Source organism: Neolamprologus brichardi, chromosome 17, assembly GCF_056152115.1.
Source record: "Neolamprologus brichardi isolate AB-2024 chromosome 17, ASM5615211v1, whole genome shotgun sequence".
Lineage (NCBI taxonomy): Eukaryota > Metazoa > Chordata > Actinopteri > Cichliformes > Cichlidae > Neolamprologus > Neolamprologus brichardi.
The window spans coordinates 8,527,063-8,545,218 of record NC_142120.1 but is presented as its reverse complement, the minus strand read 5'-3'; the positions used below and the strand labels follow the sequence as shown (position 1 = coordinate 8,545,218).

At 41.1% G+C, this 18,156-nt stretch overlaps 1 protein-coding gene across 1 annotated transcript in view; it reads right to left on the bottom strand.

Moving 5' to 3' along the window:
• pdzrn4 (PDZ domain containing ring finger 4) overlaps window positions 1-17,525 on the bottom strand; it is a 44,377-nt gene extending 26,852 nt beyond the window's left edge. Inside the window, exons 1-2 of the mRNA XM_006780633.3 lie at window positions 17,399-17,525; window positions 17,031-17,260 (exon numbers count right to left, since the gene is read on the bottom strand). Coding sequence (XP_006780696.1) covers window positions 17,031-17,099 — 69 coding nt within the window. The 5' untranslated portion in view covers window positions 17,100-17,260; window positions 17,399-17,525. The remainder of the gene's footprint in view (window positions 1-17,030; window positions 17,261-17,398) is intronic.
• Window positions 17,526-18,156: the final 631 nt, after the last annotated feature.

Genomic DNA, 18,156 nt, shown 5'->3' with positions numbered 1-18,156 from the left:
AAAAAATCCTACAAACTTTTGTCATCAGTCGTCTCGTACACAATTTGTATGGTACTCTATATTCTTTTGATTGTACTTGTTGATGGTTTCAAACACAATTTCTCCCTACTGTTAATACAATACTGACAGCAGTTGTTTGCTTCTGTTTTATTTATAATGGCTGATACGATATAATCAGTACTTTTATTTGTTAGATTCTTTTCAGTGGACTGATTTTCTTTATCTTGTAGTCTAGGTGTTTTTCTCGTCTTTTTGTCTACATATAACCCATTTCAATTTGATTTAAAAGGTTAAAAATAGATTCTATATAGCCGAAGTTGCTATAAACAGATGCCGCATATCTCTGTGTTTCTGTTTTTGTTCTTTTTTCGAGTATTTCAAGGGTTTTCTCCTCTCTCGCTCCTCACGTCTATCTTTTCCTACCCCGGTGTACCAACACCAGCAGTAAAACATGCACGCAGACATCAGAGAGTGTTGACTTGTGACTGTCATCCCAAGCAGCAGTTTTCTGATGTAAGTGGGGGGAAATCAGAGGTTATCATCTGTCAGGGAATGCATTAAGAACCATCTCATTTCCTGCTCTTTGTACCACTTCTATATGCAAGACGGGGCTTCCTTTCAATTAGGCTTCATGAATACAGATCCTTCTCACTGGTTCAGCCTTAGAATGAAACATGATTTGCCTTATTTTGTGCGTTTTGGGGGAAAAAAATATTTTATTCATAAGACAGAGTGTGAGCTACAGTTTCAAAAAACATAAAGCCTTCTGCTGTATGATCCCTGAGACAATCCAAGCTATTTCAGCTTCATTTAAAAGATACTTTCATTCAGTTTCTACCTGATGATTAAAAAAGCTAGTGGCAAGAGTCAAGAGGTTTGCTTCTTATTCAGCACCTACTCTAACCTGGCAGTTTGCTTTATTTTCTCTCATAAAATGACTAATGCCTTCTAGATGGTGGGCTCATACATCATGGCAGGGCCAATGTGTCTGTGTTTAACTAATAGGCTCTGTGTCCTCAAGCAGCCAGGGATGGCACGGGTTATTACAAACTGCATCAACAAGACATTCATTACCCTCAACATCCTAGCAACCAAATCACAATTACCACGATCCAAGAGTGAGCATCCAACCCCACTGCCACGCTCCTATTCCCCGCACACCATGTCGCCAATGCATAAATTAGCCTCCTTTTGTCACACTGGGGGGTTGCCGGGTTGAGAATTAGCTCTGTTTGTTTTGCTCGTGATGAGATGGGATGCGCTGATGATGGATGACTGCAAAACTTCTTTACTGACAAATCAATAAATGCGGTGTGAATCATTTTCACTGTATCTGTACATATGAATGTGTCTGGGTGCCTGGAGAATAAGTGAATATTTTCATGTGTGCATTTCACGTGTGTGTGTTTATAGCAGATAGCTGTTCTGACTGGCTAATGTACTCGGGGCTGCACTGTAGCAGGACTCTATTGTTGCTCTGAGTCCTCCCCACAGCCATTAGATCGCCATTAATCTCTCATCTGCCATTAAAACAACAGCCAGCGAGCCGAGCTTAACAATAGAGCGCCCCTTCCTCCGGCCCCTTGATACGTACTAGCAATGAGTTTGAATTAGGCTCTCGGGGTCACCGATTAGACCCTAATAATTCATCCAGACGGTTGAGTTCACAAAGAGGTTACATGTAACACTCCTGTATGTTCATAATTTTGAAATTTAGAAAAGGTTGAGTCTGGATTTCACTTAGTTACTAAATACCATGCAAACCCAGCCACATTTTGGATGTAGTGAAGGAGGACAAGCAGAGGGGTTGGTGAGACAAAACAGGATGCAGGGGCTAGGGTGAGACGCTGGCAGATGATCTGCTGGAGCAACCCATGATAGAAGCAGCTGGAAAGAAGAAGACGGCCTCATTTTCTTGCACAATTTTATCCTTGAAAGCCCTTTTCAAAGCGCAAAACAAGTCATCAGATTACAGCATTTCTACTTTAATATTTATGGCATTAATCATAAACCAGGCCAATCATTTCTCCTAAACCAATGTCGACTCATTTCTTCTATAAACTGAACAATAACCACTGTTTTTGTTATGATTCTCACTTTTACTAGGGAAACTAGTAAATATTTTAAGTCTAAGTATATTTAAGTTTAAATATAATAAGTCTTCTAAGTATTATGAGTGTTCTTTATTTTTTAAGGATTAAAGGATGTAATGTATAGTATTCAAAAAATGATGTGGGATAAGAAATAAATAGAACTTGTCCAGCTGCATACCTTTAAGTGTGGCTATGTTCCGTTCAAGGACCCTTTTGTTTTTATTGTCTTGTGTGTACTCAACCCCATAGCTATGGGTTAGCCATACAGAAACATTATTAGGGTTTTAACAGGTTCAAGGAACTGACACCATTTTCATTATCAGCTGAGAGACAGAAATTAGCCTCTTGTTGCTTGAAGCACTGAAGCAAGTAGCGACAAACATCTACCCTACTAACGTAGATTTTTATGCAGGATTTTGCAGAAGAAAATATCAACATCATTTGTTAATTGATTGGCGATTAACAACAAGATATTTAATATTTGTTTTGCCATGATGACGTTTGTGATGTATGTATGTTTAAATAAAATATGAGGTGTTCAGGAAGTAGGCATCATTACTGAAGCAGACTTGCTGTGAGTCTTAGTTATTCACATGGGCAAAAATGTGGTTGAAGGCAAAAAAAAAAAGAAAAAAAAAAAGACGGAAGCTGGATGCAGAGGGCATAATTAGCAAAAGTGTTAAAGCTTGGGAAGTAAAAACATTTTACTGGGGAGCAGTAAAAATCAAAGATTTATGTGCTGCTTTTTGCATAAAATTAAGTCTTTTTCTTTCCTCTAAAGAAGCCTAGAGTGTGAACTTAACATTTTCCCTCCTCCTACCGAATTTTAGCCTATTTCATTTTAAAGTGATGCATGTTTATGCACACTGGAAGCACCTAACACATTAGCATTATTCATCACATGAAGCTCGCTCGGTCCGCCCTTTGGTGGGGAAGAAAAACGACTTCACACTTCACTAGCTGTGAGCGGGCGAGAAGAGCTCCTTCCAGCAATGAAAAATACTTCCATCCAAAAGCATGGCTGGTTAGTTAAGTGAGAGACGCACTGTGGTGCAATTTACCCCTCATTCGACCCAGCTTAATCAAGGCTTAAACTGTATTCACCATTTCAGGCAGTAGAGTGTACGTCTGCAATATGACTGAGTGAATATCTAATCACGTTTGCCACCAACATAATATAAGGCGGATGATGATTAGTGGCTGGGGCTGTGCCGAATTTGACTCTGACTCGCTAAATCAGACCATTGTTTCTCAAAATGTGTTGCATATCTGATTCATATGAGTGTCTAAATAACAAGGCAGTGAAGCATGTTGTAACAATGATGGCTCACTGAGTAAGAACACATTCGCTCATCGTTTTGCTCCATGTTGTTTATCTCTCCTCACAAGAACGACTACAGCACAGGTCATGCTTTAAATGATCTATGACCTGGCCTTAAAAGGGCTTGCTGTAGCTGTGTGAAATATTATATTTGTTTCAAAGGTACAAAAGCAGTTGTTTGAACAATGCAGCTCTTGGCACAAACTGGGTTGCTTTGTGTTATTTTTCCTACAGAGAGTGAAAAATGTTTTTTAAGGCCGCTCTCCCCAACAAGGGGTCTGTTGTGAAAGCTGTTATTACTTATAGGGTTGCTTTCTAGTATCCTGCATGAAGACGTGCATCCACAACATGAGCCTTGATCATCAGCTTTAGAGGAGCTGAACTAAACACACTGGAAACACAGTTCCTTTAACCTAATGCTAAAACAGGAAATTCATGCATATGTTGTCTCTAAGTGGTTAAACGGTGGCTTGACCTGTGAAACGGTTTTTGTAGCATGGCTGTATTACTGTTCATGAGTCAGACCTAATGCTCGGATGAAATTAAGCACTAGGACAGCCTCTATCATGATGAGCATCCTGGTGTAAAAATCCAAAATTGATGCCTTCCTTCTCCAGCACGCTGGATTTGAACCTTTGGTGGCCTAATTCCGGCCTATGGCCCATACGTTTGACACCCCTGGTTTAGTTTGTGGACCTATACAGTACTGTGAAAAAAGCTTGACTCACCCTTCACTTTCTTGTATTTTTTCCTTTCAAAAAGAACAATTTTATTGGAATTTTTAAACTGGTCTTTCATTGACTTCAGCTTTTTCACTGATTTTCAGTCCAGTCCTTGTACTTGACCATTTTCAAAAGGATTTTTGTTTTTTTAAGTCGCTTAATGCTGATCTATGAATAAGGGATGAATTAGTGTTGTGTCTATAATGAACAACTTAACAAAAAAAAAAAAACAGTTTTCTGTGTATCTTTAGATCTTTAGACACCTTGTCATTAGAAGCCTGCTGCAAAAACACCAGTTGTTCACATTTCTTTCATTAAATCTATAAAAAATGCTAACGCTAACACAGTTTGACAGCTTAAAATAGTATTTCTGTACCAGCAAGGTGCCAAAGAGCTATTAGCCAAAAAGCATGCATATCTCGACATGCTGTGTACTTAAAAAAATTGTAAAACACTGTGATGCTACATTTCTCCAAGCGGTAGTGGGGAACTTGTCAATATTGATGGAAATATGAAGATAAGTACCATCAGACTACAATTCACCATGTCATACCACCTGGAAAGCATCTGATTCATGAAGGCTTCAGTTTTCAGCATGACAGTGATCTCAATGCAATAAAAGCATCATGGATAGAAAAGCACACAATGGAACTCACTTTCAGGGTGGTTGTAGTAAGGAGGTAGAGCAGATCATCTGCAATTTGCAAGGCTGGTGGATCAATCCCTGCCTGCTCCAGTTTGCATGACAAATATACTCGGGTGGTGAACACTAACCCCGAGTTCCTCCTCAATGCATCCATTGGAGTGTAAAACTTATGAAGCACTGAATAAAATGCTCGTGTAAATGAGGCATTTTGTATAAAGCATTTTGAGGGCTCAGGAAGAGTAGAAAGGTGCTATATATAAAAACCAGCGTTTATCATTTACCATTTATCAATCATGGATTCATTTGAAGAAGACAGCTGCCTAAGAGAACTTGGGCTGTGTTGAAGAAACGAGGTGGTCATACCAAATATTGACTTTCAAATTTATTAGAACTGTTTAAATTTTGTTTTGGCCTTATATAATGTATCTTTATTTTTGCTGGTGTATTTCCTACGTACAACTATATCCCGCTTTTCAAGTACAATATGAAGAAATGAGGGGTGGCTCAAGACTTACTGTACTGTATTTTTCCAAAAATCAACATCTTTTCAAAGATCTTGGTAACATCCTTTTACAAGACAGTCTCTACTTAAGTTTATTTACTCTCAATGACAATAAAAACAAGCTTTCAACTGATCAAGACCAAGTGATACGACTGAAAGATCTGGAGTTAACAGTCAAGTGGGCTTTGGGTGTCTAGTCATGCCTAGGTATCATGGTTTCTACAGGTACCAGTTTCTGTTTCATATCACCGGACGTCTTGGGAAAAAACAAAGGTCATGTTTTCACATGGTGTTAGGGTTAAGCTTGGAATAAGGTTAGGGTTAGGGTTAGACACATCTGGGGTTGTTGAGGTTAAGCTAAGACGCTAGGGAATACATTACATTGATCAGTGCCCTCACAAAGATAGACACACACCAGTGTGGCAGTTTTATCAAATAGCGATTCCTGTCTCTTCACAAATCTTCCAAAAGAAGGATTTCTAGACTTACGCTTATCAAAGTCCAGACCATAAGCACGGGCAGGTGTGTAAACATATGTATAAGTCTTTTTTTACTTTGGGCATTGTTAATTTTTTATGAAGGCACTTGCATGCACAGAGAAGCGTCAGATCGTAACATCCTCAGGTTTTTATCTGTCATTGCAATAACAGCAGATGTAGTGAACTCTGTTTTTCACTTTTTTCACAAGCCTTTAACTGTACAGAGAGTTGGTTTGTATTACAGCACAAAAGCTGGTGAGACTGGTTGACACACATTCCCTAATCACAACAAGCACCTCTTAATATATATTCACACAAACAAACAACAACAACAACAACAGCAGAGCTTCGGCCACTCTGCCATCCAGAGGGCATTTCCCATCTCAGCATAAGGCTTATCGTTACACCCCCCCACTATGCAGATGGTTTAGTGTTATTCTATCTGTAACTGGACTCGATGCCAGGCTCTGAGTGGGCCTAATGACTCCTAAACCCGAGTTGGTTAAGTGGGAATTCAACACCATCTCCCAGCTGTAACCTAATCTCCCTCTAGACCACCTGGACCTTGGATACACCCCGTGGGTTCAAAACGCACTTGACTGTGAAACAATAACAGTCCATTTGCATTTTTAAGCACGCCGCTAGCAGCGTCTTCGAGACACATGCAGACACCGTGCTGCCAAGCAGACGACACGGAGGCCGTGAAAGAAAAACATCGCAGTGGATATTATGATCCCGCGAGCTTGAGAAATTCCCGGCAATGAAATTAAAGGGAAAAAAGAGGATGTTTGACTATTAAAAGTATGACTTAAATTTGGTCTCAGATGAGAATCACACCTTCTCTGCCAATGAACTTCTCCAAAGACCGAGAGAGATTTTACACTAATATGAAGGTTGTGAGGTTTTTATGTCTCAGAAGTTGCATTTCAGTGCCCCCCCACCCCCACCCCGCTGTGACAGCCGAGTGTCTGGAGGAGTATTTTCTGCATATTTCACGCGTATGTGTGCATTTTTCGCAGCAGTGTGTAGGAGCAAACGCCTGCAACATATCCATAACAGCTCCAGATGGTTCGTCATAACATCTGTCTAACCTGACAAAACATAGCCTGCAGCGTGTGGCCATAAGGTGTATTATTGGGTTATTCTGGCACAAGGTTGACTTCAGACTGTATAACAGTCATTGGCTGACAGCACACACACACACACACACACACTGAGACTAGACAAAATTACTGGCTCTCTGTGCCACACGTGAATGACAGGCTGCTACTGTGTCTTCCACTGCTATCTTCTTCCTTCCAGGGTCTACAGAAAATCCATGCCACCTCCGACGGTGGGGTTATGCCAGAGTGTATTAATGAGTCGGATAGAAAGACAGTGACAAACAGGCAAAAAGACAGACAGGGGCAGCCAAACGGAACGGACTTGAAACGGTGTCTGGTGACTGATAAGTGATGGGGGGAGGAGGAGGGTGACACTATGTGTTTTGGAGAGGGCGAGGTTAACAAGGGAAAAAATCAGGAGAATTTGGAGACTTATTGATGGACAACTCACATTTCCTTGCTTTCAATTGCCTCATTCTCGCTCATGCTGGCTTTCCCCTTCCAATTTTACCTCCACCTCACCCTTTTTTTCCCTCTATCTTGTCCAGGCCACTTGGCTGATCAGTGAGTATGGTAATCAGGGAAAGGCTGATAACAACTGATAAGTCCTCTTGTCAGATGCTGAGGGCTTGAACGACATTTTTACACAGTCGTGAAAACGGAGGGGAACAAACGCAGTAAAGCTGGTGAATGGATGGCCTCTGCGATTCTGCTTGCGTGATACGCAAATAGGCATATCTACCTCCGTGCTGTGTAGTTGGGTGTACGCGCGTCATGTGTGCGTTCTTTGCCTCGTCTGGAGGGGCTGCAGGGGGAGGGAGGCGAGGAGTGTCACTCTGCCCACAAAAAGGGCTTTCATCCTGGGCTTATCAGAGCCAACACAGGGGGAGATTGTTGGCCGGTGGTGCGAAACGACAACTCTTACTGCCCCCGCAACCTCCCCCACCACGCACACTGGACCTGTCTTCCCCTGACTTTGTGACTCCCCCTCAGACACAAACACAGGGACAAAAGCGTGTTTGCTCACAGATGCACAAAGAAAGAAAAAGGAACATTAAATGCGCTTATGCTTCAGTCCACCACAATCTGCTGAGCTTCACACACAGACACACATACTTATACTTATATTTATTATCAAAGATATCCCACATATTTCATTTGTTTCTCGTGCGACACAAGGACGCTGTTTACTGTATTAAACTGGCACAGAATGATCGCCCGTTTCCTGTTTCCACTTTTGGCCGGCGACCAGAAGACGTGCTACCCACAGCGCCAGCGACGAGGCCATATGCACCTCTAAATCATGTGGTATTATCACCATGCTGTGCACCAATGAGCAACTATAACCATGATGGAAGACACCAGATGATCTGTCTTTAGCAGCAGAGTTCATTTCCATAATGCTAGATTAACATGTTTTTTTGTTTGGTTTTTTTTGGAAATTCAAGTCTTGCTAATTAATTTGACAGATCATAAAAGCTGTCAGTCCTGCAGGTACACACTGATTCAGCACAGAGACCTCTCTTTTTCTGACTACACACAGCAAGTGCACGTAACTGTAACGTAACTGTGCATGTGTGTGTGTGTGTTTGAGAGAGAGAAAGACTTGTCAAGTGGAATTACAGTCACAGGTGGAAAGGTCAAACTCAGTGACCCACACAGTCAGACAGACAACTTGTTGGGCCCAAAAAATGCAAGAAAAAAAATGGAAAGGTCAGTTCAGCCGATACTTTCCTGCGAAAGCTCGAAATCCCATCAAGGAGACAGATATAGACAAAAGAAGCATGTGTGTTGTGCTCCTCTGATAAGGAAACTGTTTATTGGCCCAAACGCATCAATAAAAGTTGAGGCCTGGCAGCAGAAGATTACATTCATCACCGATGCCACCTTTTAGTAAATCCCAGACCTCTATGTTATGTGTATTCCACCTAGTACAACTTCATTGATCATGTTCACCTATGAACATCGCTACACTGGTTGAGAAGAAGCTCCGACCTCGCAGGCAACACCGGCGGGATGAAGTCACGGTTGAGGTCGGATTTGGCCATATGGAGGTGACGGCTGTGTGGGTCTGACCACACCCTCGCTTGCTCTGTGGCACTCGCTGGATACCATAGGTGGTGGCAGGAGGAAAGGGGTGAATATGTAGCCCCCTTCATGCTGTCTAACAGGCTGGACATGTGGCACAGCATCTGTCTCTGGAGGGTGTGCCTGCAAAAAAGGCTGCCCTAGTTAGAAAGGAGGGGAAAATGCACAAATGTAACTTCAAGGTGCTATAACCGAGACGATGAAGTGCGATAACGAGGGTGTAAACGGTATGGAAGTCTCACGTACTGTACTGCTTCTCTCTGTTGTTAAAAGGCTTTTCTGAATGACTATTTACTGCTCAGTGGTATCATCTGTTTTTCTAGCTTATTTATTATACCAGTGCTCAGCAAACATTTAGGTTCCCAAAAGAAAAAAAAAGTGCTAATATCTGTGATTCTACATCACTGCCTGACTGGACTTTCTAGTATTATTTTTAGTAGTAGTTCCTTTTATCAGTTCAGACAAAAGAAAACATCTTGCTCACTGTGTACTGGACTTGTGCCTGTGACCTTTAATATTCAGAATTTTACCTAAGGCCCCTTTTACATAAGCCCACTGGCCCAACTGGTACCAGTTACCAACTAGTAATTACTGGTTACTGGAAAAAATGAGTATTCCCCGACTGGGTGGTTGTCTGATTACAACCATCTCATGACCTCATGAGTTGTCAGTCAGAGATGTGTTGTATGAGAAAATACATTTTGCTTTGTTTAATACAATAATATGAACAATATTTCTTGCTTTGTAAAAGTGGGTTTGTCTGGATCACTCTTTGAAGCACAGTGCCCTTCTGACTACGTTTGTTGCAGGCTTGCTTTTGCACCACAGAACCTTCAGTTCAGGGGTGTTTGCTGGGTGTGATTATTTTAAATGAAGGCACTCATGCAGAGTAACTGCCCCATGTTATTTTACAGGTTCAAGAGTGCAGTATCAATAAAGGAAAAACAATGGCATGGACAGTTCACAAAATAGCATCTAATCTACAAGACTTCTTTGTTTTTAACTAATCCAAACCACACTTTAACTATACTTAGCTGTTATAACTGTAATTTTAATTAACCTTTACTATTTTCTTGCTAGCATGCATTCTTATAGATAGTTTAGTGGCAAATAGAAATACACGTGTATCAGCCATTAAAAGTTAAGTGTCTCATTACACTGGGCTGAAATAAAAATAATGGGCTGAATGTTCTTCATTGAATGAAATCACAGGTGACTTTTTGAGTTTTGCATCCTGCTCATGTATGTACGTCATCTCTGTGTGCAAATACAATTGAAAACAATGCAAACTACTTGGTATGTGCTTTACAGTTCAAAATAGGCTCAAAATGTAAACACGCAGACAGGCATGTTGAGAAAATAAAATCTTTAGTAGGGCCTGATCAAGAATCCAGGAAAACACAAAAGCTGGGATAAGGTACGGCAAAATCCAAAATGAAAACAAAAAGTAAGCACAAAGAACAGTGACAAACAGTGAGATCAACAAAGCCAGGCAAGGAAAAAGGCAGGAACACCAGGCAAGCTGACAAAGGATGGAGGAAGACGTGAGGCTATAAATACACACAAGGAAGACTGAGTGATAAAAATACAGGTGGAAATTAGGGTGGAATACACAATCACAGGGTGGGACAAAGAAAGCAAAACAAAAAAAAGGCAGGTTAGTTAAATTTGCATATATATATATATATATATATATATATATATATATACAGTCAGTATTGTCTGGTAAAATAGTGCTGACTTTGCTACAACTAAAAGCACAAAGCGCACAGGCCCTATGAGAGTCTGAAGGCCAGGGGCTTTAGAACGATTTAACACAGCCACAAGCAAAATTCGCAGAATGGCATTTGCAACATAGTGAATAGAGTCCTGTGGCGGGAGAGTGCAGACACACTCATGCACAAAATTACAAATGAAACACTGAATTGTAAATTGTCTGACGAAAGTCATAAATCTCCCAGCGGCCGCTGGGCAGCTGGGGTCGAACAGCCAGCAGTCCTGTCAGAAAAGTGCAGCTGTCTGAACACAGATAGCCACTGGTGTAACACACAGCAGCAAAGCCTGCAGGCTGAAATCTGGAATTGGCCTTTAAAATGCTCTATTATGTATTTTTTTTTTAAATGAAATGTTCTGAAGTCCTCTGTTCCCATGTATTATACAATATGACCATTTTCAGGGGCAAGCCATTACCATAACTTCAAAATAGCTACAATCTATTTTGTAAGAGTTTCGTCCGTATAGTCCCTAAAGGCTCTGTCACACCAGGAGATTGTGGTTGTATGGGCTTGGTGTTGTAGTGACAGACATAATTGGTGACCTAGCTGGCAATCTGACTCCTAACTTCTTATAAGAAAGGAAGTTATTATTAGACCTTTAACTCTTTCCCCCATAAAGATGACATTTCACAGTCTCCCCTGTACTCTTAATGGAGAATTTTTACACATCAGTGTATATCAGTAAAGATGTGGTTTGACAACCTTAGAATAGTTTCTGGGACTTTTTTGTAGTGTAGTTTTGTAGCCAGAGGCCACCTTCACTAACTTCTGATGCACAGGCTTGAAATACAACAGTAATACTACTAGTAGACTTTCAAGGAGTAAAGAGAGTTAAAACTAGCATAACCAGTTCTTTATAACTGATCATACTTATCTCCCTAAGATTGAAGTCATAGCATCAAATACCGTTTTTGTTTTTGAGCTGGTCCACTAAGATTTGTAAGCTTCTTTCCGGATCTGAATTAAGAGAAAGTTAATGAACAAAGCTAATAGTTACTTACACATCCTACGACAAAATTTGAAAAGAAATTCGTTGGAGCTGGATCGGGTGACCCTAAAATCCTCTCTTAATTACACTGCAGTAGGAGTAATGTTACCTTTTTTCAATGACTATGTGTTTATACACAGTGTTGGGAAGGTTACTTTTAAAATGTATTGCATTACAGAATACAGAATACATGCCCCAAAATGTATTCTGTAACGTATTCCGTTACGTTACTCAATGAGAGTAACGTATTCTGAATACTTTGGATTACTTAATATATTATCATGCTGTTTACAACTACATGAATGTACTATTGCTGTGATTTATTACTGTTACTGAAGGTCCGCGGCTCCGAACCGTAGTAAAGGGACCTCTGGCTAATACGGTGGGTTCTGTGTCGGGCTCGTAGCCGAAAAATAGCTTTACTTTGTTGTCTGGGTCAACTTTGCTAGCGAGAGACAGAGAGAGGCGTTGAAAGGCTACTCCAACGGAACTTATTGTTTTTGGAGGAAAACACGAACACGGTGTACAGTCGAGTCTTAATAGCTTACTTACAACTGGGCTCGTCAGGCACTCTTCTTGGCTGCAGTGGTTATTATTATATTTACATGCTTCCAGCTCCCATTTTTGCTCGATGACAGCTCATACTTTTCCTTTTTCTCCCTCCCTCGCTCACAGACACATAACGAGTATGGCAGTCCATTCTCCCTGCAGCACGGACTACACTGCCTATGATGCTACATTCTTTAGAGCTATACCGGTAGCATTCTGCCTATTAGCTTAGCACAACAACAACAAAAAGGCCTCTCTCACCCAGGAAACACGCAGAGAGAGAGCGTCACCCTGTAACCATGGCAACCGTAACGCTTCCACCTGGAACAACAGAACGTAGCTGTCAAACAAAACCCAAACAGTCCTGACCCGCCACAATATGAAACAGGAAAGTACCGCCGTGTAATCCATTTATTTCAACAAAGTAACTGTATTCTAAATATCACCTTTTTAAACGGTAACTGTAACGGAATACAGTTACTCATATTTTGTATTTTAAATACGTAACGGCGGTACATGTATTCCGTTACTCCCCAACACTGTTTATACAGCATTATTCCATAATAAAAATGAGCTATAATTGATCTCTGGCTCTCTTCCACAGTGTTTTGTTTGTCCTGTCTTCCTCCCCACACTCCCTGCCCCTCCCCAAGCTTGTTTCTGCCAGAGGTTTCTTCCTCTTAAAAGGGTGTTTTTCCTTCCCACTGTTGCCAAGTGCTAGCTCATAGGGCTTCGCTTGATTTGGGGGAGTTTTGCACCCTTAGTGTTTTTACCTTACAAAATAAAACACCTAGAGATGACTGTTTTTGTGATTTTGAGCATATATGTAAAAACACCGAGTTGAATTGATTAATAAAATCAAAAGCCACCTAGAGGGCCACTAAATATGAAAAGTGCAACACACATAGCACCGCAACATCTTCAAAAATACTCATGCAAAACACGAGTCCAGTAACACTATGAACCTGTTCCAAGCCCCGCTTTAGCTACCTTATAATCATCCTTCAGTTTTTCACTTGTTTAATGAGCAGGTGGTGTCCTGTTGGGTAGCACTGTTGGAAGTAAAACAGAACAGAAACACATTTAAAGTCTGCAGTGCTGTGCATGTGCCAAAGTAAAAGGAGAGAGGGGGGAAACAGATTGCTGAGAGGGAGCCAGTCAGAGGGAGAGCGGGACTAATGAAGGTTACAGAAGAGGAGAAGTATGAAATAGGAAGGAGAAGAAATAAGTCTGGAATGATAAAAGGAGGAGAGACAGTGGGATTGTTGAGGAGTCTCTCTGGATTTGCAGAATCCCCTCAGCCTCAAGTTTTGGTACAAAGTCATACTGACACACTTACTGCCTGGTGAGCCCTCTATCTTTCTCTTCCTCCACTTTCTTTCACACTGGTAATGAGGACTGTAGGTGTCCGCCGACTGTCACATGCACACCACCGAGCGTTTAACAGTGGGGGGGGGGGCTTATATTACTCTTGGACATCTGCCATGGTGCCAGGACCTAGGCAATAGTGTGATGCTGAAATAGGAGGTAAGCATGGGGGGTTTCTTTTTGTGTTAGTTCCAGCCAATCCCCATGCAAATTGCGTGATTTATATTAGAATCGCTCTAAATTTAAAAAATGCCTTATTTATCTGTTCTGTGGGCTTATTCTCTTTTATTTTCCTTTTGGTGCCATTTGAAAGCTAATTCATAGCAACGCTAACCTTTTGAAAAGTGAAAGTGGTGCAGTCCTAGACTGCAAATCAAAAAAAAAAGTGTTGGGAGACATGCAGTTTTGTTCTCTTGCTGACATTTGGATGAATGCATCTGTGTCATATAAAACAGTAATAATCAGTGAATTGCATTTGCTCTTATGCCAAGCAGAATGATGTCATGTCTATAATGTAGACGATGAACAATAGGTGTCGCCACTCAGAAAAAAGCCCTCCATGTCAGGATTAATACTGCAGGAGAAGAATTTGAAACAGGAAGAAAAGAAATTGTGGAGTTTTCCTTTTTTAAATTTCTTCTGAAAAGAAATTTAAAGATTGTGAGGTGTACAACAAGCCTACATCGGGCTTTAAACCTAATAGTTTTTTAATGGCCAGACGTGGTTACTCCTCTGACTGCAAAGAGGAGTAACATTCTGTATCTTATACTAAACTTCAACTTCAAGGCTTTTTGTGGCTTCAAGGATTTTTGAAGCCACTTTTTCCTAAAAAATATAGCACAATATGTTTTTAAGCAATAAATTGCAAAAAATAGAAAAAGAAAATATGCTAAAAATTAATTTTTTATTTTTATGTCAGGAATGTTTTGGCAATTATTTCATCATTCGGGCATTAAAGGGTTCAATGGTTCTCCATAAACCAGTTGGTGATGTCACGATGTTGATGTCCATCTTTTATTGGCAATTTACTGTTCTTACAGGTTTTTAAGACCGCAGCTATTTTGCTAGTAGCAAAGAGCAGTGGAAGCACAGGGAAACAAATAATATTGCTCTTATTTGTTGTGTACATAAATTTAGAGTTTTAGAGATGATGGTGTTATCTGTGCATGGAATCAGACTCCAGCTAGATTTTTTATGAAAGCATTATGCTACGTCCACGCTCATCCTGCGTTGCTTTGAAAGGAGTTGCTTGTGGACATTTCAGTGTCTGCTTGCCTAAGTATCCATCCATCCATCCATCCAGGTCTGTCGCAGGGCTAACCTGGGTAACTCTGTAACATATGTACTATCAGGTCACATGTCAATCAGTGGTATCCTGCACTCTCATTGGTAGTTGCTTTAGTCCCACCCATTGCAACTTAATCCCTAGTCATTTACTTTATATCAGGGGTCCCCAACCTTTTTTGCGCTACGGACCAGTTTATGTCCGACAATATTTTCACAGACCGGCCTTTAAGGTGTCGCGGATAAATATAACAAAAAAACAATAAAAACCCTGAAAACCATGGATTTCACACCTGAGCCTCAACTCTCACGGCCCGGTACCAAACGACTCGGGGGTTTGGGACCGCTGCTTTATATGGGCTCCGCTCACCACATTGCTTGGCAACTTTAGAGTGACATCAATCCTCTAATCTAAAATAATAAACACCTTTAAGACAGCAACTGGGTATGATTTAAATGCTTGTATACTCATAATCTTATAATTTTGCTTACTACATCTTGTCTGCACTGACTGCATTCAGTGTTCCAACATATCACAGCTACGCCTTTTGTTTTGTATGTGCAAGTCCATTAACAGTTTCCTACGAAAGCAGCCGCAACCTCCTAGAGTTTCTCTTAAATTGACGTGACCAATTTTCTTGCACTCCGCCCAGGCAGACAACGCAAACATCCACCGCCTCATTAAAAGCATGGGGGCATTTAGTTTGAAAGCATAACGAGCTTGAGATTGCAGCGCTGTGAGTAAGGCTCATAAAAGCAGCATCATGCGGTGGTGGAAAGTTACGTTAATGACAGTATATTTGTTCCATTTTAGAGAGGTCATAACAAAGACGCCTACGGCTGCCTTGTCGTCATTAAACATCATTAACATCAAGTAAGTGACAACAAGCTGACATTTAAAGTATGAACCCCACATGTATATGTATATTTATATATATATATATATATAAATATTTTCAGACTGACACTTTGGATGATAGTATATGATTACAGTATATTTTACATAGCAAAAGGAACTGGCATGCAACAACACTGCTCAGTCTCATCATGCTGTATCTAGTTTCGCTGCTGTCTGTAACAGTGTAAGATACTAAATGATGAATGAATTTTGGCCCGATGTTTGCCAGCACTGTTCCCGACAAAAGAGATGATCCAGAACACGTGTTTCCTCCCAGTGATGTAAAGTGTGCAACTGAAAATTACAAGGTTATCCAACCTTCACTTGCTGTTTAAAGTTGTCTTAAACACCTAAAACCTGCTGAAATGAGTCAAAGAAAATATTTATTTTTGGCTATATGTTTTTCCTCAGCAGATTCACCCCACCTAACAATCCCTGTCTAACAGCCAAGCACTGTACAATATAACAAGTTACTCATTCACCACATTTTACAGTAATGCAGGGTTTCCAAAGAGTCGCGGACATCATTAGTATCTAAAATTTCTTAATCGTGTGTTTTATTTCTCACTCTGTATTTTAGGACTTTCACTTGAGCATTAAATTGGAACAATTCCTTTTTTTTAAACATGACAGCAGACAGGAAAAAATCCCATCATATGTTAGGTCACAGAAGTCCATTTCTGACAAACAACACAAAGGAAAACAGCAGAACACATTTGCTGGCTGTGCTTTGAACTGTATTGCTTCTAGACAGTCACAGTGAGAGGAGATGTGATGAATTCCCCCGGAGCCAGCTCGGGAAGAAGAGCTGAACTTGTTCTCACATCTCCTGCTACTGAGGAGAAATAACTAGCTTCACTCACTTTGATGGAGTAAAGAAATACACACACAGACACACACACACATATATACACCCACTGGCTCTTTGCCTGTTTGCTTGGAAGAAACTCATTTTTGTGCATCTCTCTCATGCACCCTGTCTTTTTTCTTCTCCTCCGGGTTTCCCACTCTTCCACTGCTTTCCTATACCCCCCTTCTTAGATTTGCTCTCAATTTTCTGAGTTTATCCTCGTTGTTGAGGTTCTTTTTGTTTCACCCTGACCCCGATCCCTTTAAAAACACCGTCATTAACAATGTCACCTTTGCTTGTCATTAACTTTATGGCAATGATTATTCCGCTGCCGCCAGCGCACTCTCCTTCAAGTCTCACTTACCTGTGCGATCTCGTAGAGCAGTTTGTAGTGTTCCTCCCGTTTCTGCAAGGTGCACAAATTGCAGCCCATTCTAGTTGTCAGGGAAACGGTGCCGAGTGCCCGCTGGAGTGTGTGTGCTGTCTGCGGTGTGTATGAACTCCCCCTTGGGCGATACACACGCGGGCTCCTCTTCCTTGGCTCCCCCACACCTCTTTCTCATCCGTGTATCCTCAGAGATCCCCTCTGTCGCTCTGAGCGCACCACACACGTGTTTCAATTCACTGTTTCAACGCAGGCTCTGGAAGTACTACCTTCAGTTTGTGAAGTGAGTGTGTGTTTGTAAGTGTTTTTGTGTTGTGTGAATCAGTGATTAGATGAGTAAAACGCACCTGGCTTTCTTCCCCTCTTTGCCTGTCACTCCTTCCCTGGAGTCTCACTTGCATGCCTACATACACTCTCTCCCTCCACTCTCTATACTCCACCACCTCCTCTCTCAGTGTGAGCACACTCTTGTGCATACACACACTTTTGGCTCATGGAGTCACACCTCCTCCTGTGGCAGGCTGCCTACACATGGCTGCTCCTACTCCACCTCATGAATAGATGGCATCCTCATTGGCTGTTTAAGGAGAAGGGGGCTGGGAGAAAAAGAGAGGAGGGGACTGCTCTTATCTTGGGAAGAGTCAGATTCTGAACATCAGTGCTGTTGCGTGTAAGCAAAGGGAAGGACAGGCTGCATGCATGCGTGCGTGTGTGTGTAAGGTGGGCAGACAGATCCCAATATCCATAGTATTGATACTTGCATGATTGGATCGATTATCTATGCTCTAAGTTAGATATGTAGTCCAGTGCATTAGGTTAAATTACTTTAAATAACAGAAGGTGACCCAAACTGTTTTAGAGACATATACATTTACAACTCCCCTCCCTCTTATTTACATGTTAAAAAGTATCAGTATCAGTATTGGTATCAGTAATATTGGCCCTGCAGTTATTTGGTATCGGACCAATATCAAAATTTGCAGTATTGCACAGCGCTAGTGTGCAGACTGCACTAGCATCTGTGTTTGTATGCCGTAAAGTACATTTGTTAGTTTTCTGTGTGTACATACTCAACCAAACATTCAATCTATAATTAAAAAAAACC